This window comes from Osmia bicornis, chromosome 12, assembly GCF_907164935.1.
Source record: "Osmia bicornis bicornis chromosome 12, iOsmBic2.1, whole genome shotgun sequence".
Classification (NCBI taxonomy): domain Eukaryota; kingdom Metazoa; phylum Arthropoda; class Insecta; order Hymenoptera; family Megachilidae; genus Osmia; species Osmia bicornis.
The window spans coordinates 2,998,980-3,026,259 of record NC_060227.1 but is presented as its reverse complement, the minus strand read 5'-3'; the positions used below and the strand labels follow the sequence as shown (position 1 = coordinate 3,026,259).

Here is a 27,280-nt window from a genome sequence, read left to right as displayed (position 1 = left end):
ATGGATTTTTTCGCGCACAGATAGAGAGAGAGGAATTATTTGGCGAACGAATTGTTTGGCAAACAGCTTTCCCGTGCTGTCCGTTGAACGAAGCTTCGAATTAACGAACGAATTATCGAAGCATCGCTTCGTCGGAGGTGAAAAAAAGGTATATACGAGGAATCGTATTTCGCCTAGCAACGATGGGAAACTAAATCAAACTTTCCGTGAAATGTTCGGATTCTTCAGTTCGACGAACGAGCCGAGATAACTCGGACATATTGAAACTTTGATTTCGCGAAATTTAATTTTACGACGTTCCACGAACGAGAGTTATCAACTTGCCGCGTCGAGCAAGTAAATTGCGGCCAATTTAATTACCACCGAGCAGGAAAAAAGGTCCATTCGAGTCCATTGATCTCAGGCAAAAAGCACCATCTGCGGTGTGTAATTGGAATCCGAACGAACCAATTTCGAAATCCATTGATTCTTGCGGCCAGAAGAAAAAAGATTGCAAGTTCAATTAGCACGTCGAAGATAACTAATTGTAAGTCCATTTCGAAATTGTACTGTACAAATTCTTCGATCATTCCTTAGAAAACAAAAATTATCCTCGACAGTTTTGCGTTCGAGTTAATTGCAATTGTTACATTCCAATATTCGAAATTGAAATGATTCTTAAGGGATTAGGCCATTTGGCCATTAGAAAAAATAGGCATATTTGGGAATTTTTCTTTTCAAATGATAATAGGCACAGTAGACCGGGATGGGCTGCACCAGAAGTCGAAATTCAATTCAACAATTTTTTTTTTTTTTTTTAATGATAATTTTTATGTAATAGTTATTCAAAAAGAGACAAATTATCATTGAAAAAAAGAAAAAATGTTGAGAACCAAGGATTTGAACCGTGGATCTCTAAATTGCGAGTTGTATGTGTGAGTTTGTCATACTTCAGATTGTAAGGAGTACCTAACTGTAATTGTTAATATCTTTTAAACAATTAGCAGTGCCCCCAAAAGGGGGTATAGACGTGTACAGCTCGACGAGCTCTACAAGCTGGCAAAGTTTCATTAATAAGTGAGTGTAACACTTGGGTAGTTCCCCTTGTTAGAGATTTTTGCCATATCATTTTTAAGCAAAAAGAAAAAAAAATTTCGATTATTTCAAAATTCTAGAGTGGCCTAACCCCTGAAGTTTCTCCGAATCAGCAGGAGATGCGAAAATGGTCTCGCCCCGTGAAAGTTTCGCGCGACACGAAACTAACGGGGAACATTTATTGCGTTTACTTACTCGCTTCCGCGACATTTGCATTTGTTTTGGCTTCGAGTTACCGCTTCCGGCTCCTCCCAGCGACGCGGACGTCCCCGACGTTGCTGGAAGATGAAAATGGCGAAAAGCATTAGTGTAATTGTCCTGGAAACGAGAAAGCGAAGGTGGATGGAAAAATAAAGGGTAAAGAAAGTGGGGTCGTGAAAATAGAGGTTCGCCGCGTTAGCCCTGGACTTTCGTTTTTTTTTGTTTTTCATTCGCAATTTTTCTTCCCCATATTTCCATCGTTTCGCGATATTCCCGCGTTGCCGTTTAGTTTATTTCGCTCGATCCTCCCGTCGCTGCTTGCCGGAGTCTCTCCTCCACCCTCGGAGAAGATTGAATCGGGTTTTACCTTCCGCGAGCTGTTTTATCAGCGAGTAAATTTTTTACGTTCGCCAGCTTTCCAAAGCCAGCTGAATAAATATTTGACAAGCTTTTTCGTCCGAACTCGGGTGAAAAACAGTTTCACTGTTTCATTTAATTTTCGCAAATATCACGAGGACCAAGTGGAAATGGTGCCTGGGGTGTGCGTTTTTTTTTTTTTCGTCGACTTCCTTCTCATGCAACTCGACGAACCGTGAATTAAATGTGAACTCACGGGAAGTTTCCATTACCCGAAAATTTCCACCCTTCTACCCTTTTAGTCGATATCATTCGACTGGGTGCTTTTACAGTATCGAACTATTTTCCCTTTTTTTTTTCAAGAATTTTCATTAGGAGGCTTCTGTTCATAAATGAAATACGTACCGGGTATCGTACAGTGCACTGAAAGGAGAAAAGTGGTAGGAAGACGTAACGGAATTTAAAGAAAGAGGGTGGAAAAGTTCGGAACGGGACTGAACTTGTAGCTTTTTAATCCCTTTTACTCAACTGTACGAGTTGGCGTGACCCGTTCAGGGTTAGCCCGTACCATAGCTCGGAACTGTTCAAGACCCTCGGGATATTTGTTTAAGTGTCGCCGTCGACGACAACTTCCCTGAGAGAATCGCTTTCCAAACGCTTTGCTCGTTTGCAGCTCCTTTCCTTCTCCTTTCCACCACTCCTAACAGCAAGTTGTAGTTCTTTCCGCGTGTTTTTTTTTTATTTTTTTTTTTATTTTTTTTAAATAAAACAAGCTGAAAATTCTTTTATCCGAGAAATAAAATTTGTACACGTCCTGCTTTTATTTTGTAATTCCGCACACCATGTAGCAGAACAGTAACGCAGTGATATATGTTGATTAATGTTTGCCGGTGTAATTTCCTAGAATACTCGTTCTCTCTAATTTTTCTCGAAAGATCATACGAACAACAATTTACCTCTGGCGGGATTAATCGTTGTATTAGGAAGGAAATTTTTTATCGAACTTCATTTTGAAATGGAGTATAAATCGCTGTCTTCGCTGAGACAAATTGGTATTTTTTTATAAGAATCAATTTTCCAACGCTCGTTCATTAAATACTTTTTTCTCGTTTACATGGAGTACATTGAATGTATCGACTAAATAAACACATTGTTATGAAAGTTGCATTAATCGAACTGCAACTCATCATTTTTCGATTGTCAATTACAACCAGACTTTCATGCTCACGATTTTAATTACACGCTATATTAACCCTGCCAACACGAAATAACGTACGCGTATTTTAGAAAAAAATGTTCCCCCAACGAAAGGCAAGCTTTCTATATGGATCGTGAAAGTTAATTAAAAGCTTTTACATTTTTACTCGCTCGCTTACACTCCCATCTCATTTACCCTGATATCTTTTCTCGTCGAACGTGTGAAGGACCGAAAGTGATGTCTCTTTTTCGGCAATGAACTCGTTCCAACATTCTCCTTTCTATAATGATCATCGAACGTTTATCGAGATCACATTTTTTACCCAGACAAATAAATCGAGAAGTAATAGATAGTTTTATCGGTCGGAGGAATAATCTTTGTTTTCTGGATTTCACGATCGAGGCTGAAAAATAAGAAATAAACTTTCTTCGTAAGATAAAAGTTTCCTTTGGACGGCTGCGAAGGAGGTTGGCGGGCTGAAGGGTGGGCAGAGTCGAATGAAAAATACAGGGTGCCGTATTTGCGAGGCTACACGTTACACACACGTGTACCCACACAGACGTACGTGTACACGTAGCTTTAGCCGGTGTACAGCACCGACTAAACAACCTCGGGGTATAGATTTATAGATGGACGATACCCGTTGGGAAATCAGCATCGTCTGCGCTTTCAACGATGCCGGGCCGCGCAGCTGAAAATGAAAAAGCACGAACTTTTTCAAGTTTTCATTGCCGGCCCGAAGGGTTCCCCTCGTCTCTTCGTTGCTTTATAGCGTCAGGGATTTTTCCGTACCGACGGATCGTTTAAACAATACCCTCAAATGTACCCAGCTTTCGATACACTTCGATCCCTCTTCGACCTTTTTTGCAGCGACAATAATCCCTCTACTCCTTGAGGATTTATTCAACTTTTCTATCTACAAATCTTTTTTCTGAAACACCGATTGTTTTCGAAGACTCAAAGTCTCGATTGAAAAAATATTTAATTATAGGAGAGGGGAGGAAAAGGCGTTTTCGTCTCGGGATCGTCTGTCAGTCTCGTCAGCGAGGTGATTCGAATATATATATTCGCATGCCAAGCGACCGCTAGCGAGAACACTTATCATCGATCATCTCGTCACCACCTAGCGGTCCCGGCACGAACTAAAAGCGTCCGGGAAGACGAAACCCTCTCTCCCCCTCCACTAAACGCCTACATAATTATTCGTTTTAATTCTGTTTCAGTGTTCTGGACCGGCGTCAGGAGATTTCTCGGAACGCGTGGCGGCTCTTTTGCACTCTTCGTCGACTCAGGACGACTGCTAGTCCTCGTAGAAATTCCTTCGAGTCGTTCTACTTTCTTCCGGTCAAGAAGCTGATGGAGAAGCTGAAGGAACCTGACGTTCCTTAACTCTTACGACAGTAAACGTCTATACCATTGAACCGTACTTGTACGCGTTTTACAGGGATCGATTCATCCTAATTCGAAACTCTTTTTTTCACGGGAAAGTTTTATACCGTACGGTTATTATAAATGGTAACAAGGATGAACCTCGGAGTATGGAAACGCAGCCTTCCGTTTGGTAAATTTAAATGTTGTAATCACGATTCAAGAGGGACGTCGAAAATGAGAAGAAGAAGAAAAAGAAGAAGAAGAAGAAGAACGAAGGGTTACGTATCCAGGTTGCTTCGCGACCAAGGACGGCGAAGGGAATAATTTATCCAACGACGTAACTAAAATACGAGAAACGGAAGTGGTCAGGATAATAAAAAATCGTTCTGTTTCCTGTCCCTCGTTTCTCATGAAAAATTCAAAAGCTCAGACAAAAGCACCTCGCGAGACGATGATCTCTCTCCTCGGCCGATCGACGAATACCACTTCAACTTGAGATTGAGCACAAGAGTACGAGGCCGAGGAAAAAAAAAAAGAAGAAAAAGAAGACGACGACGACGAGGAGGAGAGCGTGGAAAAGGGATGAAAGTCTGGTGGAAGTCGTAGTTTTGGAGGGCAGCTATTATGCTTTCCAAGATTTTTCGAAGGCTCGGCGCATTGTTTCGCGAGGAGAAAGGGCCATACCTAGTATATCTTGAAGCGAAACACGGGCTACACTCTATGGAAGACAAATGAACGTTCTTTTCCAGTGGCGTGGGCCAAGCGCCAAACCAGAATATCCATCCCTTTTACGGGTCCTTTACCCTCCTACTCGTTTCCTCCCTCTTTGCTCATCTACCAACAACCTTGCTCCTTTCCCTTTTATTCTACTACTTTCTACCACTCTCATTTCCTTTCTTTTGTTTCATCTTACCTTACGACTTTTATTAGCAACTAATTACTCTGGACCTAGATATTTAACAATTGCCTTCTCCAGAAGCTGAAGAAAAGGTGCATTTTCTTGAAAAATCTTCCATTCTCGAGGGTCCAACTCAATTACGTTTAAACGATGTAATATTTCGTTGCCACTGGCTCGCTATACAAAAGGAGGTAAAATCTCGTATCTGGAGCATGTGTAACATTTTTCATTCAAAGGCTCGCTCGCTGACCGTGAAAAGAAGAGTTTCGAAGATTTCCTCGTTCTACCAACGGTGTTCCGTGTACATACATACGTCAGAAATATTTATTACAATGGGACCGAGATTGCTTTGACCTAGCCGAGGTGCATGCATTCGTAGGTACAGGTATATACGTATGTATACAGAGAATACGGAAACAGGTGTGGCAGTGGTGAGAGGAAACGCGTACAAGCAACACGCTTTAATCGTAGGTACACACACGCGTCACGCGAAAGGGACCGTGAGACAATGTAAATCGTTACTCTGTCGCGACTCGTCGACCATTAACTTTGATCGATAACCCGTCGACGTTCGTTCGACGATCAGATCGTCCAACGATTCTTCCTTCGACGACGGAAAAATTCAAATTATAAAGAATTTTATCGGAGCGACGAAAATTGATATCATCGCTCTAGTGACGTGTACGAAAAGAACCGATACGAACGTTTCATAAAAGCTAACTATACGAAGTCGTAGTTAACCCTTTCTCTACGATAAAATCGAAGAATCACTATTTCTGACTGCCTAATTTTATTCTTCGTGAAATTTATCGTTCCTATATAAGAGTCACTGAAACGAGAACAAAGAAGAAATCGATAGGGTTAAAAATTCGAATCGCTTGGTTGAATATTTTCCATCCTAGAAATATTTTTGATCCTTAGATAAATAGCGATAGTCTATTGTAGAGGATTATTCTAATGGTCTATCGTGTATAACGATAAGATTTACGATATACCGGTACATTTAGTGGTAGCTCTCGTAGCGAAAGGGTTAAGAGATAAATTTTGCTCACGAAACCCAGCTGCTTTCTTCTTCATCTTCCACCTCCTTCTCCTGCATTTCACCTTCGCTACCGTTCGCTTCAATTCATGAGCCGACCGAGCGCAGCTGGGTTAAGGATCGGAAGGATCTGATTAAATTGCTTCTATAAGAAGCATCCGCAGGTGCGACGCTCGCTTCCGCCAGAAAATGCGTATTCTCAATCGATAATTTTTTTACGACCGCTTTGTCCGCCTGGAAATATCAGTTCCATTTTTCAAATTTTTCATTGATCGTTGGACCAAATTAACGCGTTCAATTTTATATTTCCATGATAGTTAACTTTGTTTTTTATTTCTTTTTTTAACGTTTCAGAGCAACCAGGAAAATTTACACTTTGCTGGGATGTTTGCGTTTGAACGTATTCGTTTGAATTATTTAAATGGAAGTACGTCAGCTCGTGCCCGCCCCGAGATAGTTGAAGAGGCAATTTTTTAAATATTTCTACAAGTAGTCCTCGAGAAATATACTGAAAGTGTATTAATCGTAAAGAGCCGATTGAATCGAGCGAACATCGAGGAATAAGAGAATATTTAACTCTACGCAGAAAGTATTCGAGCTGCATCAGGTTTTCTTTTGGTTCCAGTCTAACAAGGTATTCAATTATTCATTTATACTATTTATTTAAATATTCCATCAATTTGTTTACAAATTTTTATTTTGATCAATCGATAAGTAATTAGGAGTGTCTTGGAATCGATTAATTTATGAATTTCATTTATCAGTTCTATGAGTTTTATGATTGATTAACACCCTGTACATATACGTAGCTCGACAAGAACGATAAATCTCAAAACAGAAAAGTATTATAAATATAGATATATAAATATTATATAATATTATAATTAACGTATAAGATGTAACTATCCGTTGGTACATATCGCACTTAAAAGTTTGTAGAAATTAAAGAAGAGACGCTTGGAGAAAGCGAAACGGGGGCGTCTTAGAAAATATCGACGGAAAGGGAAATGTCGCCCGGTGAGAAAGATCGAAAACTCTCGTGACGAAATACGAAAGGAAACGATGCGATCGAATTTAAGAGAATGAAATATTTTCATTTTCGATCGTTACAATCGACAAATTAAAAGATCCGTTTCGTCGCATCGCGAACGATCACTGCCAACCCCTGTTAGATCACGTTTCTATCGAAATTCACAGCTCGGGATCGTCTTTTGTAAATTTTATACCTCCGAAACGAGAAAATCCTTTCGATCTTCCTTTCTGCGGGCTGTTTCGCGAGCGATTTTCAAAGTGACGCGAACTTTCATGAGATTTCAAAGGGGAAAAATGTGTATCGAAAAGCACGAATTGGTTTGTTGTCCCTTTCGAGCTGACTGTACAGTACAGAGAGTGTATCAAAACAGATAAAGAGAGCGACGAAAATTGTGCAGTGTGAGTGTGTGCAAGAGTGAAAGAGAGAAAGAAATAAAGAAAAAAAAAAAAAAACAATTGATTCGAATGGGTGGCTTGCGGCACGATTTGTAAATGCAGACACGATATCACGAAGTCTCGCGACACAACGAATATAATAAAGAAACAAAAGTTCTTCGTTTTCTACATGTTCGACGTGATTCGTTATTAACCCTTTTCACTGCCATGCATTATGCCGCTTGCATGTTGCTCGCAACTCTCGTACACGCTTTCATTATTATTTACAATCGCTTGATTTTAATTTTAATTCATACTTTTGCACATCTCACACCTCTGCACACATTTCCTACATTAATTACATTTTTCTTTTTCAGACGAATATTGCCATTCCATAATTTTAATTTGCATTACAGTTTTAGCACCAGTCCCAACGTTCTATCTTTGAAATAGCACGGGTTGAATTTATATTTTAAAATTTTGCTTTTACTCTGTAAATGTAAGCGTAGGTAGGTATCGTGATTCAAAGAGGGATAATCAATTCGTTCTGTTTTTTGAAAATTTCTCCTCGTTTCCCTCAATTTGTCTCACCTTCTAACGAACTACGTTCACGAGCGTGGCTACCGGGTTTCTACATTGGTTGTTTACTTCATTCTCCTGTTCGGTTCGCAGCGACAAAAAATAACGAAGCTGTATACGTTTGCATATTTTATACTCTCTTGCATACGGACCATAGATATGAATTACACGTTTTCTCCGACCTACATTATTTTTCATTCACTTTTCTATCCGACTGTTCCTCCCCTGCGCGTCGAAACTTCGAAATGGACGAAACGTTAAAAATACAGAAACGTATTGATATTGCCGCGTAAAATATTCTTTACAAGTTTCCTGGTCAGTTGCAAACGGACGGATTGATCTAATCGATCGTCCAGTTGTTTTTTCAATTGAATTTTCTATTCAAATCGATCGGTAATGTCTTTTTTCTAATGGAATTTAGTATCGAATGTACCGCGGTGTGAAAATTTCGTGAATTATTTTAATTCAGCGGGAAACCACGCGTCGATTACTTGAAATTGAATAAATATTATACCCGTAGAATAAATATTATAGCGAAAACATGGGGTATTCGTAGAGCTGAAAAACATACGAATTTTTAACACGCAACGCAGCGCGACGAAACACAAATTTCCTATATATTTTTGTACGCTCCGCGGAAATAGAATACAAGCGTTGTAACGATAAATCGTGGAAATGTTCCTAGCGTTTTGTTTTATACAACAATCGCGAACAAAGGACGCGCGTCATCCGCGCTGTTCGATTCAAATCGGTGATAGAATTTTGCCGAAGAGAATTTTCATTTCGCGATCGCTCTTTTTTTTTTACCCTCCAGTTTCGCGTGCTCGTCAATGGCTTTTTTTTTATTTCCTTCGTTTTGTTTCGCGTAACGAGCCAAACGAATCGGATCTTCTAATGCGATTTCCGCGGTAAATCATTTTTATCCCGAAAAAATCCTGGGAAAAATGACGAATATTATACTTTGCGTTTCAAAATCTAAAAAGCGTGATACGTTGCGAAATTTCCTCGAATCGTGACCGTCCTGGTAATCGAGAAGTTAATTTCGATTCCCTCCGTTTTAAACGTCTGTTACGGCTCATTCGAATTGACTGCGAAATCCACAGCAGTGACTTGCGCGAGGATAAGGCCACACTATGCGTTTTCGCTGTTGCGGTTATGCCGCATGCAGTTATCCGAATTGTGACATTGCATAGGTTCAAATGAGAGTTGCTACACATTCGCCGGACGTCACCGCAGCATAGTACATCCGTTTTCGTCGCAGCGACGAAAACGCACAGTGTGGCCCGGCCTAAATCAATTATCATGGGAAACGCGCGTACAGAAGCGGTCAGTAATTAAAGGCGTAGTTTCGGTTCTTCGAGTGGCTACCTCGACGAAGAACCATTGATCGGAAAATAAAGGAGAATCGATCGAATCGCCAAAAAGAAAAAAGTTTTCCAAGCTTTCACCGCGTTTCAAACGAACCCGAACCGTACGCCTTCTTACGGTATATCTCGATGATAGAGCCTCGCGATATCGACAATTTTCTCAACTTTTAAATCTCTCGACGAACTAAAGTTACCCCTTCGAAACTTCTTCGAGTCGTAGAACGTTCGATTTAATGAACATTTCCCACCGTAAATTCGAAACAGTCGCGAGTGTTTCATTCGCGTCGGCGAGCACCGACGACTCTACCGAAAGGAAAAACTTGGAAACTCCTTCTCTTCGCTACGTTTTACCTTAGCCACCCCTCTCGCTTTTCATTCTTCTATTTCGTTCGGTTCGTTCAACTACGGAAAGTTGGTTCGACGGTGATAAGCAGCGTCGAAGCGGTTCGTTAGGCGAGCATGCCGGCGTTACAGCTTTCTGATAGCAAACTTGCCCTTACGATTCTTCGATGCGCGATAACTTTCCGCTACCGTCGAGCAGAGAAATCCGATTTTCACCAGAGACTCGAGAAAAAACCCACCGGTCTAGATCCTTTTCCAGACAATCTGTATATACGGTCAATTAACTCGGTTTTTAAAGATCGTGAAACGCGCGCGTTCTTCTCGTCTGGTATAAGGAAAAAAAGTCATTGGTGCCAGAGGAAATTCTCCCCAGCTTTTCAGGATCCCTCGAGGGAATCCATTGTTTCTCCCATTCGAGCAAACGTTTCTGGGTTTCAACGAACGGTAGGATGTGTCCGAACGAACGTCTGCCGAGGCTCTCCCGGGGAATCTCGAAGATCGTTTTGCTGACTGCGGTCTTCCCCGTATTTTCGAGGGGAACCGCTCGTAAACTCGGCCTGTTTCCTTTGCTTTCGCGGTTTCCCTCCGTCCCTCGACTTTCAAACACGACCGATATTCCCTTCGACGAACATCGACAGCTACAAAACGCTTGCTCCCTCCTTTTACCTGGCTCGACTCGTGTTTCCAGCGGGAAAGTTTTGCAGGAAGGAAATCGAAGAGCAAACGCTTCCACGATGAATCTCGAAATTCGTACTGTTAAATTTGTTGCGTAACTTGTGCTCCCAACACGATTTCTCGCGTTAGTCTTGCATCGAGATTATTTTTTTCCCGTTTCATACGAGAGGTCGAAGTTTCGTCTGCTATTGTAGTCCGTTGGAAAATTTTGTGTAGTGCCTCGTGGTGACGAAACGGAGAGATGTTCTCTGTCGGAAATTCAACGCGGTCGTCGAGGCGAGGAAAGACAAAAGAGGAGAAAATTTTGTAGCTCGAGTTGCGTGAAAGCGGTCGACCGGAGCAAAAGAAAGATCGAGTCGGCTTGGGAAAAGCGCAGCTGGCTAGATCCTCGTCGCTCGAAACAGCCTGGCGAGTCGCGAAACCGCTTAAATCCGTGAGAAGGAAGAATTTTTTTCCTGCTACCAACTCCTCCGATGCATCCCCAGCCGTCATTGTCTCTCGAGAATTTCATCCCTCTCGTTGCCTTTCGTTCGCCCGTTTTAAATCCTCGACCGATACCCATCGACCCTTGGGACGATACTTGTCAAAATCTTCGGACATTTTACCTTTTATAGGGCAAGACGGGGTAGTGAAGGTTTATTAACGAATAAAACACAGATTTTTCCAATTAATAAATCCACTTTGATTTTTTATTATTCTTTGATAATTGGTCTATAGATTATTATAAGGAAAAAGTCAACTATTTACAGCTTTTTAATTTATATAAATAAAAAACTAAGAAAGGTCTTTTCGAGCTCTTCGACAAAGATTTTGCTCGAGCTTCTTAGTGTCCTGCTTCGAAGACATTTCAAAGTTTCCTATTTCTTACTGGCTAATAATTAATTTTCAACTGGAAGAGCTCTGTCCTTTCGCATCTACCAATCTCACCCTTTTACTGTCCAACCTTTCTCCAGCTTCCTACAGCTTTTTTTGTCTCTCGTTTCTCAGCTAACAACAGAAGACAATTGATTTTCACACTTTTCTTTCACCCTTTCTTTAGATATCTCTGAAACTTTGTATTTTCTAACATAATCGAGTTGAAGGTTCTTTCCCAAATCGCATCTATTCTTTCATTATGATTCTCTATTTTCCTTTTTTCCTATTCTTCAAGATCAGCGAGTTCCATTTGTACATTAATCCTCCACGAAAGACCGATGGGTTTTTTTTTACCTTCGAGAAATCAAGCCACCTCGGCTTCCAACGAAGTGCTCTTTCAAGTATTTTTATTTCCACCTCGACTTTCCACAGGCTTTCATCTTCGTGTCTACGAATAAGAATGGTTCCTTTAAGCCGACCTGCTCCCTGAATTAATTGCTTGGAAGTAAAGAACGCGGTGACGAAGACTAAGATAGAGGTTTAAATCAAGATCCTTGAACCCTTCGAACCCTTCGGAAATTGTTTTAATCATTTTCATCGAACCGTAATCCTCAAATTTGGCAATACTTTTACGTCATCGAATCCAGTCGAGTTCTGTACATTTTCGGAAATCGCTCGCTCGATCTGCAACGAGCTAATACAATGAGAGAAATTATTTATGACGGATGAGAACGTTCGCGTATCCATTTGGTTTTGACAGCGTTAATTGTCGCATCCATCATTCGTTGATTGCTAATGCATGCAAAGCTATGAATCACGAAATTTGCAATATTTACAAAGTTACATCTTTCTCGGATGTGGCGAACAATGTGAAAAGCTGGGCACACGATCGACGAAATATTGCAACGGTCGACGGAGTTTCACCGACGAGAATAATCAGGAAACGTTTGTTCGTCAGAAAAATGCAGAAATTGTTATCCCACGTAATTGAACAAAGCGACCACCTCTGTGCTCGTACCGTTCATTTCGAAACGTTATTTAGTAAGCGTGCAATTTTAACACAGCTCGTAGCAATACGTACGATTCCTTCGTTTTTCCTCGTGGAAAACGAGCCAGCTTTGTGAAAACGTCAAATACGTAATTTTCTTCCATTTAAACGATAAACGTTCGCTTTCGCGTTAAATTTCTCTAACTAAAATCTAATAAGGGGAAAAGGAAATCAATACCGTTTTGAAGATGGTGGGACGGTGAATGAAATTTTGAAAAGCATACATCCGTTTAAGGAAAAACGGAAGTGAAATTGAAGAACGCTTACGGGATGGTGAATAATTAAATGCTCCTGTTTCTCGTAGCCGTGCGATGAATTAGCGGCAAGCTTTCGTAGGGGGAGGGCAGAGGGTGTAGGGTATTTTATCCAAACTGAACTAAATGGAAGTAGTTTCCTGATTGTTTGCCTACTGGCTACAGAAAAGGTCAGGAAGTAATGAACCTAACGGGTAGAAGTAGAAAAGGAAAAATTGCCGGTGCACGCGTCTACCGGGACCCCGAGGATATGCGTTTCCTTTCTTCCCTGACTCTCTTTCGGTTATTCGTTGCAACCGCTCGAATAGAACGCGCAATTTAATTTAATTAAATCCCAGTTGACAAAAACTTTCGCTCGAATTCAAGGGAAGCTTTTCAGTGCGGTGAAACGCATGCTTGCGAAAACCACACGGTGAACAACAGCTTGCAAACTTATCGGCGATTACCTGGATAAAAAAAAAAAAGAGGAAACAGAAATGGGTTGCGTTTTACGATCTCTTGTTTGCGAAAGAATTTTTCGTGTGTTACACTGCGGTACAACAATGAACGAGTTAATTTAACGAGTTAATTAAAAGGCTGCCTCCGTTAAGGTTGTAACTCGGAACGAAACCAAAACTTTGACAACCCTTTGACGGTGGCAGGATTAAATTTGTATAATTTATAATAATTGAGGAGATTGGATGGAAGATAAAGCAGTGCCGTGGTAACCAAGTGCGGTACAATGAAGTTCTCTGCAGTGTGCCCTTGTGAATATAGAAGGGATCAGGAAACTGTGCTGGATGTGTTTCAGAAGGAAAGGCCAACATGCCCGTTGGACTACGTATATACGTATCTCTATCCAAAGCTAGTAAATACTAACTAACTATCTAACTAACTGCGCCATCCTGCTCAAACTCCTGAGGAATCTCTCTTGTCCCGACAAGTTATCCCTCTCCACGTGTCCTCCTCTTCCGTAACGCGTGTTTACCGTGAAATATTGAAATAGCCGTTTCCTCGATCGTGTTTGTTTCTCTTTGCTCCGTGAATCGTCCGAATTTCGCGGTTCGCTCGAATTTGCAGTCAAATTTATCGCCAACTCGCTCCCAATTCCGAGATGACCTCGTCTTTCGATTATCCGTTTGAAGAAAATTCAACAGAACAGTTACGATCGCTCGTACCTCGAATAGAAAAATGGATACAAAGATTCGATGCTATTTTTCGATATTGATGGTTTGCAATTGTAGGGTGTACCAAGTGACCACGAAGAATGGTATTATTCCTGAAGGGGTCGTAGGTAGCTGATGGCGTTCACCATGGACCATTGTTCGTGGCATGGACGAGAGGAACTATTAGACTCGTAGTTTAGTGGTTACTGGTCCCAGGTCGGTTCCTAACGTCTTCCGTTGCCGGTGACCTCTTCGTTCGACCTTTAACTTCCGCTTCTCACCGTCTTCTTCGAGAAACGAGATACGCCTCCGGGAATCGAAAGACCTCGGAACCTCCTCTGGCTATACGTTCATTGTCCACCGTGTTTCCTCCTCGTTCACTCTCCTCTTGTAATAAGCTTCCCTCCATTCATATTTGCCGAGTTTTAAGCTCCGTTCCTTTGTTACGAAAACTTTCGATACGGTGAACACTGTCACCTATTCCTTCTTACCGATGCGCCGTGTTATTTTTCTCCCAGTTAACACGAAGACGGGTCAAAGTTTCAAGTAAGAATCGTATTTCACGGTATTTCAAGTGTGTCAAATCGAGAGAGGAGAACGAAAAAAGCTCAAGTCTTTTGAAGCAGTCTAGAATCGAGCTGGGAGGATTACCTAAGGGTGAAACGGGAACAAGAGAGAATAGTGGTAACCCACAGGTCGTTAGTCAGGATAATTAATTCTAAGAGCGAGTATTAGCGAAGGCTCACGGACTCGTCGGCTCTTGCGGGCCAAAAGGGGGAGACGAATCGTCGCGGGGTTCATTTTTCCTTTTCGTTAATAACCGAGACCTGTTTTCCCTTTTCTATTTACCATCTTTTCCTCTTCTACTTCATCTGCGCCTATTTGTTCACGCGGAAATATTTCTTCTAACACTTTCAAAACCCACAGAAACGTTAGAAACACCAAAGAAGAAGAAGATAAAGAAGATTCTTGTGCTGGGTATTTTTGCGAGCTCGCAAGACCTGTTTCAATATCACCGAGGGAGGAAGATGTTATTCCATCGAGATTCAGGCACAACAGGGGAATCGGATTTTCAAAGATCGACTGATTTGTTCCGTTGTAAATACCGCAGTGAGGAAGGAAACGGAAGGGTGAAAGAGGAGCAAGAAGGAAACCGCATCGAATCCACTCGACGTTGGGTGGGTTCCTGGTTCTCCTTCCCTCGAGAGGCAAGCAGCAGCGAAGAGAAGAGCTCCAGGTAAAATGAGACATAGAGAGAAGAGAAGAGGAGAAGAGAGAATGAGGGTAGCGAGAGGTGGAGCAGAGTCAGGCTGGGGTGTTAATTACATCAGTGTGTGCTGGCACGTTGCCCACGCGGTTCTACTCGACGTACACGCGCGCACAGATAAAGGGTGCGAAAGGGATGAACAGAAGGGAATGGGAAAAAGAGAAAAGGAGAGAGAGAGGAAAAGATGAGAGCAGAGGTGGCATACGATCAATGAGGGTTTCGTAGCTCCATTGGCAAGCTGCCCGTTCCATCCTCTCTTCCTTCTCCTTTCTACTTTCTAACCCCGAAATTTCTTCGGTATTCGACAGTACCGCTAAGAATTTCGCATTCTTACCCCTGCCTTCCCGTTCCGGACTAAAACTCAAGCCGAAACTTTAAAGCCCGGTTAACGTCGCGCCGGGAACGATGATTGGTTTAATTTAAATTTCACTCGCCATCGAGTTTTAACTAGATACAACTTGACGCGCCTTTGCAACTTGTTGGTGGTCATACGACGAAATAAAAACGCGGAATTTTATTAATCCTTCGGTATGGTATCGTTGCCGATGGTAACGTCTGAACGAGGAACGAACGTGGGACGAAGGTACAAGATAGAAAGCGTGTCAGAGAATAATGTCCCCGTACAAATTCGTCGAAAAGTATGAAAAACGGGCACGGCTTCGGGGTAGCGTAATCGTTCTTACGCGGGGCGTGAAATCCGCTCAACGCGACTTGACGAACGACGCTTTTAAGCCTCGATAATGCGTAGCCATTTTTTCATAGCCCGCCTGCGAAATCTCCGACAAGGAATTTAGCGAATAAAGAGCGAAGAGGAATGCCGTGCGTTAAATCCTCGAACGAGTGCCGAAAGTCAAATCGATTGACTTATCGAACATAAAAAGTTTTACGTTAAACGAATTGTAAGAATCCTAACTTCTACCTGTTGTTCCAATTCTGCGAGAGTACCATCCCAAGGATGTAGCATATTCTTTTTTCCATCTTTTCACCGAGAAGAAGACGGGTAGTATCATGAATATGCATTAAAAACTGAAGTTTAATTTCGCGGGGAGCTAATGAAATTTCTCAAGTTAATTTTTGACTTGTGTATCTTTGCTCGTGCGGCAATTTTCTTTTTCAACGATGAAACAAGCGAGCCAGGAATTCATTTAAATTATTAAATTCTACATCGAAGAAGAAGTTATTACAAATTATGAAACTTCTGTTACGATAACAACTTGATTCCAATTAAAAGTTGCGTAAAGGAAAATACACGGCGTAGCTGGAAGCGTTAAAACACGATAAAAATATAAAGAATCGCGATACTAGTTTCCAGAGTATAAATCTAAAAAATAATTTATAACAGTTTGTTTTCCCTTCTGTAATATAACTTCAGTGTTTTCCTTTCGTTATTTTTCTAAAGGACAAAGTTTCCTTCTCTTGTTGATTTTAACATAAATAACAAGTTTTCAACTCTTCCTCTTATTCTTTCAAATTCAAAAATCCCGTATTATTTTTTATTTAAAGGAGGTACTTTGAACATGTTACGGTATTATAATTATTGCTAAAGCAATAAACGGTAAATCATCAATGTTATTTCAGCTTGTAGCTTCGATTGACTTTCCTTCGATCAATAACGATTAAACTAGAGTGATACGTGTTTTTGGGGGCAAATCGTCCTGTCATCGATGAAATCGTTTTATCGGTGTAACTCTCGATGAATATCTCTGGTTGATCGATCTGTTACATCTAACCGAGAAACAAGCTTTGATCCGAGATAAAGTTCGACGCTGCTCGAACTAATTTTAATTGGCGCGAAATTACAGCGCGAAAAGCTGATTACGGAAACTGATACTAGTCGGGCTGTTCGCAAACGAGCCGGATAATTCGCGGAATGTGAAAAAGCCGTTAATTGCGAGCTCATTTCTTCGCCTGGTCGTTTAGAGAAAGCGGGGGACAAGAAACGATTTAACGTAAAAATTTTTATCCTCGCGACATCTTCTTCGTTAGTTTCTCAACTTCTTTTCGTTCTTAATGTAGCGTGAGTAATGTTGCAATTAGCGGTTGTTCAGTTTCGTGAATGAACGCGGATCCTTTCTTTTCGCCTTTCGTTTCGTCCATTTTTAATTATCACTCTTCCCGAGGAACAGCTTCGTTAGCCAAAATTCGATCTGGCCAATATCGAAATCGAATAGACAATTATTATCAAAGAAGCTGTCACAGGTATTGTTGCTATCAATACCGTTCGAACTGTAAATACCAGTGTTCGGTTAGCGGATGTTGTACACGCGGCTCGAGGCATTATACATGATCGATGTGCCGTCAGATAAACGGACTAGGCAACTGCTAGCAATATCATGAAAGCTAGCATATACTAGGATTGTACCTTCCCAGTGTCTGTTTAGATAACTCGATCAAAGCAAACATAATCGACGATCGATATAGATAAAATGATCTTGCTGTTTCGATCTAACATCGAGCGAAACTTGACGGAGAGAGAAAAGGTAACTTTTGAATTTCATACAAGTCGAATCCTTTAATCTACTAATTGCGGTTTCTATTGCCTTCTGGTATTATTACCGTTGCCATAGCTTTCTGATTGGCGTACCGTAGGCTACATACTGGCTGATTAACTGCTAATGATACCACAACGTGGGTACAGCTTTGCTCGAGTAATTTACGAGAACAATGGTACTGTGTACCATTATTATTATCTCTCTACAAACGATTAACAATTAAATTGCAATTTACAGAATTTCTTATGTAAAAATTATGCAGGTCGAATCGATCGATTGAAATTCTTTCTTAGAAAAGAAAATTGGCATACGGTTGGAAACGTTTCTTGGAACTCGCGGCACGTAAAACGTTCTAAGAATATCCATGTACGTGAAATTAAAATGATCGGTGTCGGTGTCCGAGGTTTAACGAGACGAGCACCTTGTACATATAAGAAGGAACGCGTGGAAGTAGTAATGCAGTAGGTAGGGCCAGACGGGTGCTGGTCTCTTATTCAGAACGCATAAGTTATTCGTTTAGCGTGCACTGTGGCGTCGCCGTGGGTCCGTTGTACGTGTCACGAGAACTGCACACGGTTGCACACGTGCACGGCCTTCTAAGTCGGATAATCCAGACCCGGGTCAAAGAAAGTATCCACCGTTCTATCTCCGCGTTTACCATCTCCGGGTTGCCGTATTTTCGACAAACGATCGCGGTGAAACCATCGCTAGGTACATTAACGAAAGGCGAATTCTCTTTTTCGTTGTTTTTTTCCTTTTTTTTTTTTCTCTCTACCGATGCACTTTTCGAATACGTGCGACCACGAGAAAATACCTTCCATTAGGTAAATTTGATCCCGTGTTGGCTTCGAGGAAATTCCCTGGAATAACAAGTGCGCGGTCTGTTTTCCATTCCTAGGAGTTAATGAAGCCACTTGGTGTAATTTCAACGATCGATCGGACAATGAGCTTGACCGACGCGTGACCCCAACACTCGTCGTCAAATCGCGTGACACTGGCAATTTTCAAGGTTGTTATTACGGAAAATGGCTTATTACCGCTACAAAGAACAGAGAATAAAGGAACACCACAGATGGTCCGAGTGCTAACAGCAGTAGGATCAGTTTCACGACCCTCGATAAAACGTTATTTGCACGTCACAGAAGAAATTTTTTCCTTCGAGATATCATTTATTTCTAACTCTGTATTAACACGTTGAGCGGAATAACGAGAGAACGTTATCGTGATTAACCGCGAGCAAATGAAAAAGCCATTCAAAGCGACGCCTAACGACAAATATATCAGGTTGTAATTGCGGCGCCAGTTATGCGCGCAAGTAGTAATGGTCAACGTGATGTCAGACAAGCACGCGACGCGACGCGACGTACACTCGATCCGAGTGAAGATATCGCTAAACGTTTCAACTTTGCAATATCTAGTTGCGAAACGAGTTCCCCCGATTCAATTATTTTATATACAACTGTATGTACATACAAGCAAACTATCGTATTTTGAAACCTCCCTTTACAAAATTTGATACTACAAATGGAAACTGTAGACGTGACTGCAACACGATATTGTAGGCGTTTAGTGAAAGGGGAAGGTGGTGGTGAGTCTCTTCGCCTTCGCCCTTAGGTTGGGTCGGCGACCGCCAGGTGGCGACGGGATTGGGTCCGTTCTCGCTGGCGGTCCCCCGCCATGCGATTATAAGTTCCGATAAGCGATTATAGGCGTCTGGGGCAGAGATCGTTTGTCGTCAGCCTCACTAACGAGTCTGGCAGACGATCCCGAAACGAAATTCCTTTTTCTGTCCTACAATATAAAACGGAGCTTTATTTTATCCATATGCCGAGTTGTTTTAAATCATCCTGAAATAATCCAAACTAATTTTTCTCGCGTATAATTTCTTCTAGCACTCACGAAAATTACTTCGATCCTCCTGAAGATCGTACGTTACAGAAGGGCTGGTGTTCAATTTCATTTCTCTGTGAAAATAACAGTGTAACGATTGTATTGAGGAAAGGGGAAGGGAAGAAAACTTGTGCTTCTTTTATTTATTTATTTATTTATCACAAATCCAAAATTTGTAGCATATTAACAAATCGTTTGAATTATTCGTGATGTCAAATGAGAATGACACAGTCAATATATTGCAGGACGATAGAGACGAGGATAAAAAGCACACGCGTCGGGTCGATGCTGCTTTCTTCTATTTTCCCTAGTTTTCCAAGCCCTTTTTCCTCTCCTTTCTTCTTGCTAGAGATTCGGCAAATTGTCAACGTCCAGATTTATCGTTTTCGCAGCAAATTCCGCTCTGTTTGTTCTGCGTATCGAAGAGAGGAACGCGTTGAAACGTCGCGATATAGCTAGACGAAACAGAGTAACGAAAGCTCGTCAAAATCCACGTTGAACGTGCCTGTTGTCTGAAAAAAGAAGGGTAGGGAAAGGAAAGTAGGTGGGTGTAGTCAATCTTTTTTTCCATTGCTTTTTTTCAGCGGAACAGATTTCGTTGAGAGGATCGCGATATTTGTACGCGACGGACAAACATTGAAACGTTTCGTTCGGTGAGAACTTTCTATCTGTTTCTATTACTTGTACTTTTACTTTTTTTTCCATAGTCATTGAAAATATTCTATATTCGTTTGAATAGAATTCGGATAGTTTTACTTTTACTGCTATAGAAAATCCATGAAAAACTCGATCACCCGGTTGTAATCACGAATGATAACTGGTAGAATAAAAGATCATAAAACTTGTTAATCACGATTTTAGGTAGAAAAGGAACAAGGTGTTAACACATTAAAGACACCAAGTAACATCGGCTAATTATAATACTTTAAAGTTTCTACGTTGCTTGGTAAAATTCAATTTAGCCTGGGTCCTTTGTTTTAAAGAAGCTGAACAACCTTATTAGAAAGTGGAATGATAAAAGAAAGTTATCAGCATTTCGATGGAACTTTTTATTCGAGCTGTAATACTATTAAAAAGAAAAAAATGCCCTCTTTATTTAATTCGCCTAGTAAAAACTTTTCTAATGTAAATTTCTTGTCTGAAATTCTTTAAAATGTATTACTTCGCTCGAGTATGCGAGAGTACGTGTCACTTCTCGTACGAGCCAAGCGAAAAGTTTTAATGGAATCCGCCACCGCGTTCCTCGGCTGTCTGCCTATTTAAATTACGCGTTTCGAGTCCCCGACGTGTTCCTATCCCCCACCCACCACCTCCTCCTCTTACCAAATCCAACTATTCAACCATACTGATAAATCAAGCCGAAAAATTTGCTTGATCTGCTAGCGAAACTTATTTAACGCATCGACTAACGAATATCCATTGATGTGCTGGTAACGAGAAATAGTTGTTGTTACCGTAAGGTGAAAGGCGGCGAGAAGAAAGCGTGAAAATGAAAGAAGAATGGTGGCAAACGAGTCGCTCTATCGAAAAGCAGTACAACTCCTTACAAGATTCTTCGAGATCCTTTTGTTCACGATGTTGTCGTACGAGGGGTGTTACACGAGTCTCTCTTTCTCGAAGAAGAACACTCGATGGCCGAGGAAACGTATAGCTGTGCTTGCCGGAACGGAAGTGAACGGTCGCGTGCTGTATCCAGCCAGATCGCGGCACCGCTCGAACCACTTACGTCCTCGGAGAAAAGTCTTGAGAAAGACTAGAGACGTCCAAGTGTCCGGAGAATTAAGTGGAAAAAATGGAGGAATACTCGGTCGGTCCAGCTGCACCAGGATAAACTGGTAAACGGGAAGGAAAGTAAGGGGAAAACGGAAGTTGGTGCTCGCAACTTGAAGCGGTAAAACTTATCGCGAGACGAAGAACCGGACTGATATGAACAAATGGACATGGGAGAAGTTGTTCTTTCCTTCTGAAACTTTGATCGCCTTTCCGTTCATCCTCCTCTGTCTCGTCACTGTTTATTGCAAGGATTTCCAACAGTTTTTCACCATCTTGCTTTTATATTATCGAATCACGGTTATTAGATACGTAACAATCTAATAAAGTTTATAAAACGTTGAGCTGTTCTTAAACAATCGATTGCGTAACGAGAAGAAGAACAATAAAAGGAAAATGTTAAAGTGGAACATTATCCATTCGAGATGGAGTAGGTAGACGTCTCAGTCCCGATGACGCTTCAAGATAGCTTAGACTTGAGACTGTAGAAGAAGCTCGGAAAGAAGGATAAGCATCGGAAAAAGGAGCTGTGAGAACGGTGGAAACCGGAAAAGAGCAAGGTTTCAACGAAACAAAATAATACCGCTAATGTAACGGGAGCTTCTAACGAATCGCGAGTCTCGTATTTGCGACAAATGAGCAGCAGAATGGGAGGATTAAGGTATAGAATGAAAGAACGCTTGGAATACGATGCGACAAAGGAAGGATACAATGGGGGAGAAAAATATGCGAGGTGAAAAGCTCTTTAAATTGCGAAGAATCTAAATGAGAGAGTCACATTCCGAGTCACAGTTTTAATTTCAAAGAGCTTAAGCGTCACCTTACGACCTTTAAGCTCCTTGTTACTTTTCCAAGCCCTGCCATTCTAAATAATTTCATACGAGTTCATGAATACGTCATGAAAAATTTCACCTTCATACTATCTTATTCTTGGCAAGCAATCGTCTAGAATATCTCAAGAAATGTCACATTTATATCAATCTAATGGCTAACATCCTGTCCCGAAATAAACCTAGTTAAATTTCCATGAAAAGACAGCCATTGAATATTTGGAGCGTGATGGAAATGCATTATCGTGGATATTTTTATACGATACATTATTCGTCAGCACGAAAACGGTTAATTTCGATTCCATTTCACTGAAAAGAAGATTTTTTCTGTTTTTAGCTTTTACTACAACGACCGAAAAAACTCCCGGTAAAAGTAAATCCATTATCAGATTATGTGTAACGGTTGGTTTGCTTCCATTATAGTCGAACTCTTTTTTTTCTGTTTTAATGTTTTCCTTCCACCCGATTGCACGCATATACGTGTATATAGCATTTGTTCATTCATCTGTGTCAAATTCGTTCATCTACGTTCGTTCAGCCGTGTGTTAAAATATTTGAAGAAACTAAATTTTCAATTTTCAATTAAATTTTCGAGTTACACAGAACGATGTAATTTCAATGCGTTCGAAGTCGATTAGACGGAAGTTGCTGCGCGATATTATGCGTATTCCGAAGCAGGTAATTCCATATAACGAGCATCGTAAACTATCGGCATGCTCCCCGAAGGAACTCGCATAAACTTTTGACGATTCTGACGTGTACCGAAGTTCGATCTGTTTCTCGTGTCCTAAAGCTTATTTACCACCATGGCAACGATTATAGATACGCGGAGACAGTCGCGTTTAACCCTTAATAAGAGGATTTCAATTTGAATCAGTGCCTTCGATAATCCTTAGCGGAAGGAAAGAGAGACCGTGGAAGTAGAAACAGACGTTGAACGTCAGACAAGCCGCTTCGATGATCCAACCGGTATTTACAGAAGCAATCTAGAACAGGCAAACCGGAATCGCTTCTCTCCTGTTCCCTGTTCTCTCTTTACCTTTCTCGTCTTCTATTTCGACGAAGATCGAGGTACTTGAAGAGCATTTGTGCGCCGTTCGCATGCTAGCTCAGACATCCAGGGATGCATTAGCGGTCTGAAAATGCATCGGTGAGTGGGACAGGTTTGTCTGGCAGATAGGAAAATGCGAGTACTTCATGGAAAGAGGCTAAACAAGATAGAAACGGTACTGTCTTGTTAGCTGACCGTGGCTCGAGTCACCTATCAAATCTCTAGTGCCATTTCTTTTTTTTCATAAGTCAATGAAAATATGGGGGTTGTGAGCGGAACGTGTTTCCTGTGATGGCCGTAAGGTGTCGCGCGTGTAAGTTCATCCTTTCTCGCAAGCGGTCCATCACGAGTGGACCTATAGAACCCAGGCGTCTAGGGTAGGGACCGTCCGTCAGCCCCACTGACAAGTTCTAGTCTCTTTTGGACTCTTTTTGACATACTTTTTTCACTGGCATTCTACAATATTAACATTGAACGAGAGAAAGAAAGATTTTTTCGATGAAAGAATAGGAGGTTGGTAGGGAGGAAAAGCAGAGAGAAGGGAGAAATGGAACAGACTTAGCGTTGGTTTACCCATATCAGCGGTGCAGACTTTAGACAATCGGCAACGAACGGTACAAACCACTTACTACTGGTTTTAAGTGGTGGTTCCGCCTTGCTCGCTTTCGCCGTTTATTCGAGAGCTAGGAAGGAAGTTGGTACTACTCGGAAACGCGGCACGGGCTGCTAACCGATTGTCGGCTCCTTTCAAATTGGGCATGTAACAAAAACAATCGCAGCCGGTAGTATTGAACAACAGCTAGAGAACACAGTCGCACCGAAAGATTCTAGGTACTCGAGAGTCGATGAAGCAATTGTTGACGATCCGATGCGACGAAACATCGATTCGTATTCCTGTTCGGATTCGAAAGGATCTTCTAATTTCGATTAGTGCTTTAACGTTCGATTAGTTTCTTCTCGAGTTAATTGCTTTACGTAATTATTCGGGTGATAAAATAGATCACCCTTTGACACGTTTCTTGGCTTGTTTCTCGAAAGTTGGCCACGCGGATGATCTAGCGTGGTGATTTTTTGGTAAGAAACGTCGTCGAATCCGTCTGGTCGAGCGAAGACACAGTTCTGGAAGACCTCGCGTGTGCTGTCTGAAGTATCCTTCGGTTCAAGTGGTCCTCTCTCGAGCCTTTCTACTAGCAGCAACCTTGCCAACCTTGTTCACTGCCCTCCTCGCCTAAGGGCTGATGGTATTAATAAAAATCTTTTTTATTTTCGAATTTTTCTAGCGGACCATTTTTCTAAATTTTATCTCCGCTTTTACGTGTAAACTTTGCATGATAAAAAAACCGAGACTGGATACTATATTTCGTAGTAAAAAAATACGAGCACATTTGGGAACAGATAGCCAGGTAGGGAATTCAGTGCGGAGGAAATTCAGACGATTACTGGACAGTGGGTGAGAAGGCGAGAAGTAGAGAACGGTGAAAAATACGAGACTTTATCGCTGCACGGTGCATCGGTTCACGTTGGACGTGTGAATAAGTAAGGATCAAAGTTTACGGCACACTAGACGTACACTGTGTATTATCTCGGACAAAACGAGCGAACGTTAAATTTATCTGCGATTCGAATGAAATTTCATCTTGAACGTCTCAATTTTACGTGTAAGCCTCGAGTTTCTGTTCACAAACCTGACAGCGTTTTAATTCCTGTTGGAATAAATTTGATTAGGCCTCAAACGCGTGTCTTTCAGGAAAAGTAACGAATTTGGATAATTCAGTTGCAAAAGTTTAAGTAACGCGTCGCGCCTCGCAGGAAACAGTGTCCTCGGGGGACGGAATTCAAAGAGACTAAAGTTTCAAACGATGTTACGATATTAAGGTGTACATGCGTGTTTGAAACAACTCGTTTCGAGTATTTAACCGGGCATTAAACGTATAATTTTTGGTAATTGGAAACAACAATGGTATTCGTTAGCGATCGACGGATTGGCTGGAAGAAAGGAGGTACCTGTAGTAAATCGTCACCGATTGGATCTGTGAAAGGGGAAAGGAGAAAAGAGAAGTAGACCGGGGAAGTGACAAATGCAAGGGAATGGCTGTTTCTGAGTGTCTGGTAAGCTCCAGCCAAGTAATCGAGCGCGTGATCAATGAGCTTAACTTCTCAGTGAAGGAAGTTTAGGCGAAAGACAGGAAACAGAAGAAAAAAGAAGAGGAGAATAGGAAAGGAATGTTTCCTATTGGCAATCACCGTTTATCACGAGCAAAATTTATTATATCGTCGAAGAAGAACAAATAGGTGAAAGATTTATAATATAACAAACATTTGCAAATGAAGATTTCATTATTTCTAAGCATTCCTTCGATGGTTCTATCAAAAGCAAGCTCCTCTCGGAAATGGTTCGTTCTTCAGATTATGAAACGCCCTTTCCTTTAAATTTATATGCAAATGAATGCAAATAAAAGAGATGTTAAAGCAGTAGTCGACAAGAGACTCGAGAGAAATGTACCAATTACATGCTGCAAATAAATCTACAAGACTTTTTCGAGGAAACGCATGAGCGGTATGGGTCAAAGGGAAAAGAGAAACGAAGGGCTGAAAAAAAAAGAGCGGAGAGGTAAACGTGGCATGGATGAAAGAGAGACGCAAATGAAGCGAGCGGAGGTGTCAGATGAGACGGTCTCCATTGTGTTCTCTGGCAAATTTCCTCGGACAATGGAAAGGGTTGATTTGCCACTCATGAATGTATATTACATTAGCGTCCATGTTACTTTGGGATTTGAGGTAACAAGTTTTCGTGTTCTCCGCGACTCTTCTTGCCTTCCGGTGCGCATACCCAGTTATTTCGCGTTCCCATTTTTCTTTCGTTCGTCCGACCATTGTCGATAGCATCGAGTAATTAGTAATTTTAAAAGATTCTTGAATTTACTTGAGTTAGTCGAAACGACAATTACTCGTCGTATAACGTTATAGAATGTTCAACCCGTCACCCTGTTGAGGAATCCGGCTGTATAAATAAAATTATTGGCGACAAGAGAAACGAAAGCATACGACTCTTTCAGCTTGATCTCGGTTTACGAGCTCTGGCAAAGAAGAAGCCGGGAGAAAGGGGTAAAAACGAGTGAAAAGGGTAGTGGCAGAACCACAGGACCGATGAAGTCGATTCCGTCTGAACTACGGAAAAGTAATAAAAAAGAATACGTCGGGGTAGAGACAGTTGTTTCCCTTTTTTCGTCTTTTTTTTCTTTTTTTTTCTCTTTTACCCACTTGACCTTCTATTCTTCCGTTTCTCTCTCTACGTCTTTTGGATGGTTTTGCTTACTCAGGCCACGAAGATCGTGTTTTACGTCGGTCTTCGTTCTCCTCCAGAATCGTATACCAAGGCAAATCTTGTCAAGAGTCCCTTCTACAAAAGAGAGAGAGAAAAAAAAAAGAGTAAACGTTGTCTCGTCCTCGTTCTCGTTCTCGTCTTCATCGTCCTTTCTCATCGACCCCGTTTTTTATCGCACAGCTTCAGCGAGCCAATTGTACCGAGCGCATTCTATTCCTTCCTTTTTCCCCTGCTACTCTAACAACAATACAAATCTCGCGAAAATTATGCCTAATTCTTCTCTTTGTTATACTCTACCCTGCGAAATACAACGTCCCCGAATGAATATTCTAGTAAAAAATTTAAATGAAAAGGCAATTGTGACCGGTAGTGCTGGATCCAGAAGGGGGCGACGATGACGATCCTCGTCCCAAGGATTTCATGGTTCTATATATTATTGTTCAATCAAATCAAAATTGAATATCAATTGGAATGATTTCCGATTTTTTCAAGCAAACTACCTCGAGAAAAGAATTTTCCTCCGCATTAAAACGCAATATTATCAATGATTATAGGAAGATGGAAACTTTGAACGTACTTCGGAATGAAATTGATAGAAGAAAATAAATGTATACCTCTGGTTGTTGTTTCTTTCATTTTTACGAAGCCCATGATGTTAGTGAAACAAGGTGAAACAAGAGATAAAACAAGGAAACTGTCTGTATAAAGAGCAGTGGCCCTCTAACAACGACGTGACATCGAGGAATAGAAGAGACCGAAAGAGACGAAGCTCGCGGTAAACGTTTAAACAGCGTTTGAAAGTATCGCGATTCCGGTCACAACTCAACATCCTACTGCATCACGGA

General features: G+C 41.3%; 1 protein-coding gene across 1 annotated transcript in view; it reads left to right on the top strand.

Annotated features, from left to right (window-relative positions):
• LOC114880716 overlaps nt 1–7,803 on the top strand; it is a 46,364-nt gene extending 38,561 nt beyond the window's left edge. The window contains exon 3 of the mRNA XM_029197016.2: nt 4,054–7,803. Within this exon, the coding sequence (XP_029052849.1) occupies nt 4,054–4,134 (81 nt within the window). The 3' untranslated portion in view covers nt 4,135–7,803. The remainder of the gene's footprint in view (nt 1–4,053) is intronic.
• Nucleotides 7,804–27,280: the final 19,477 nt, after the last annotated feature.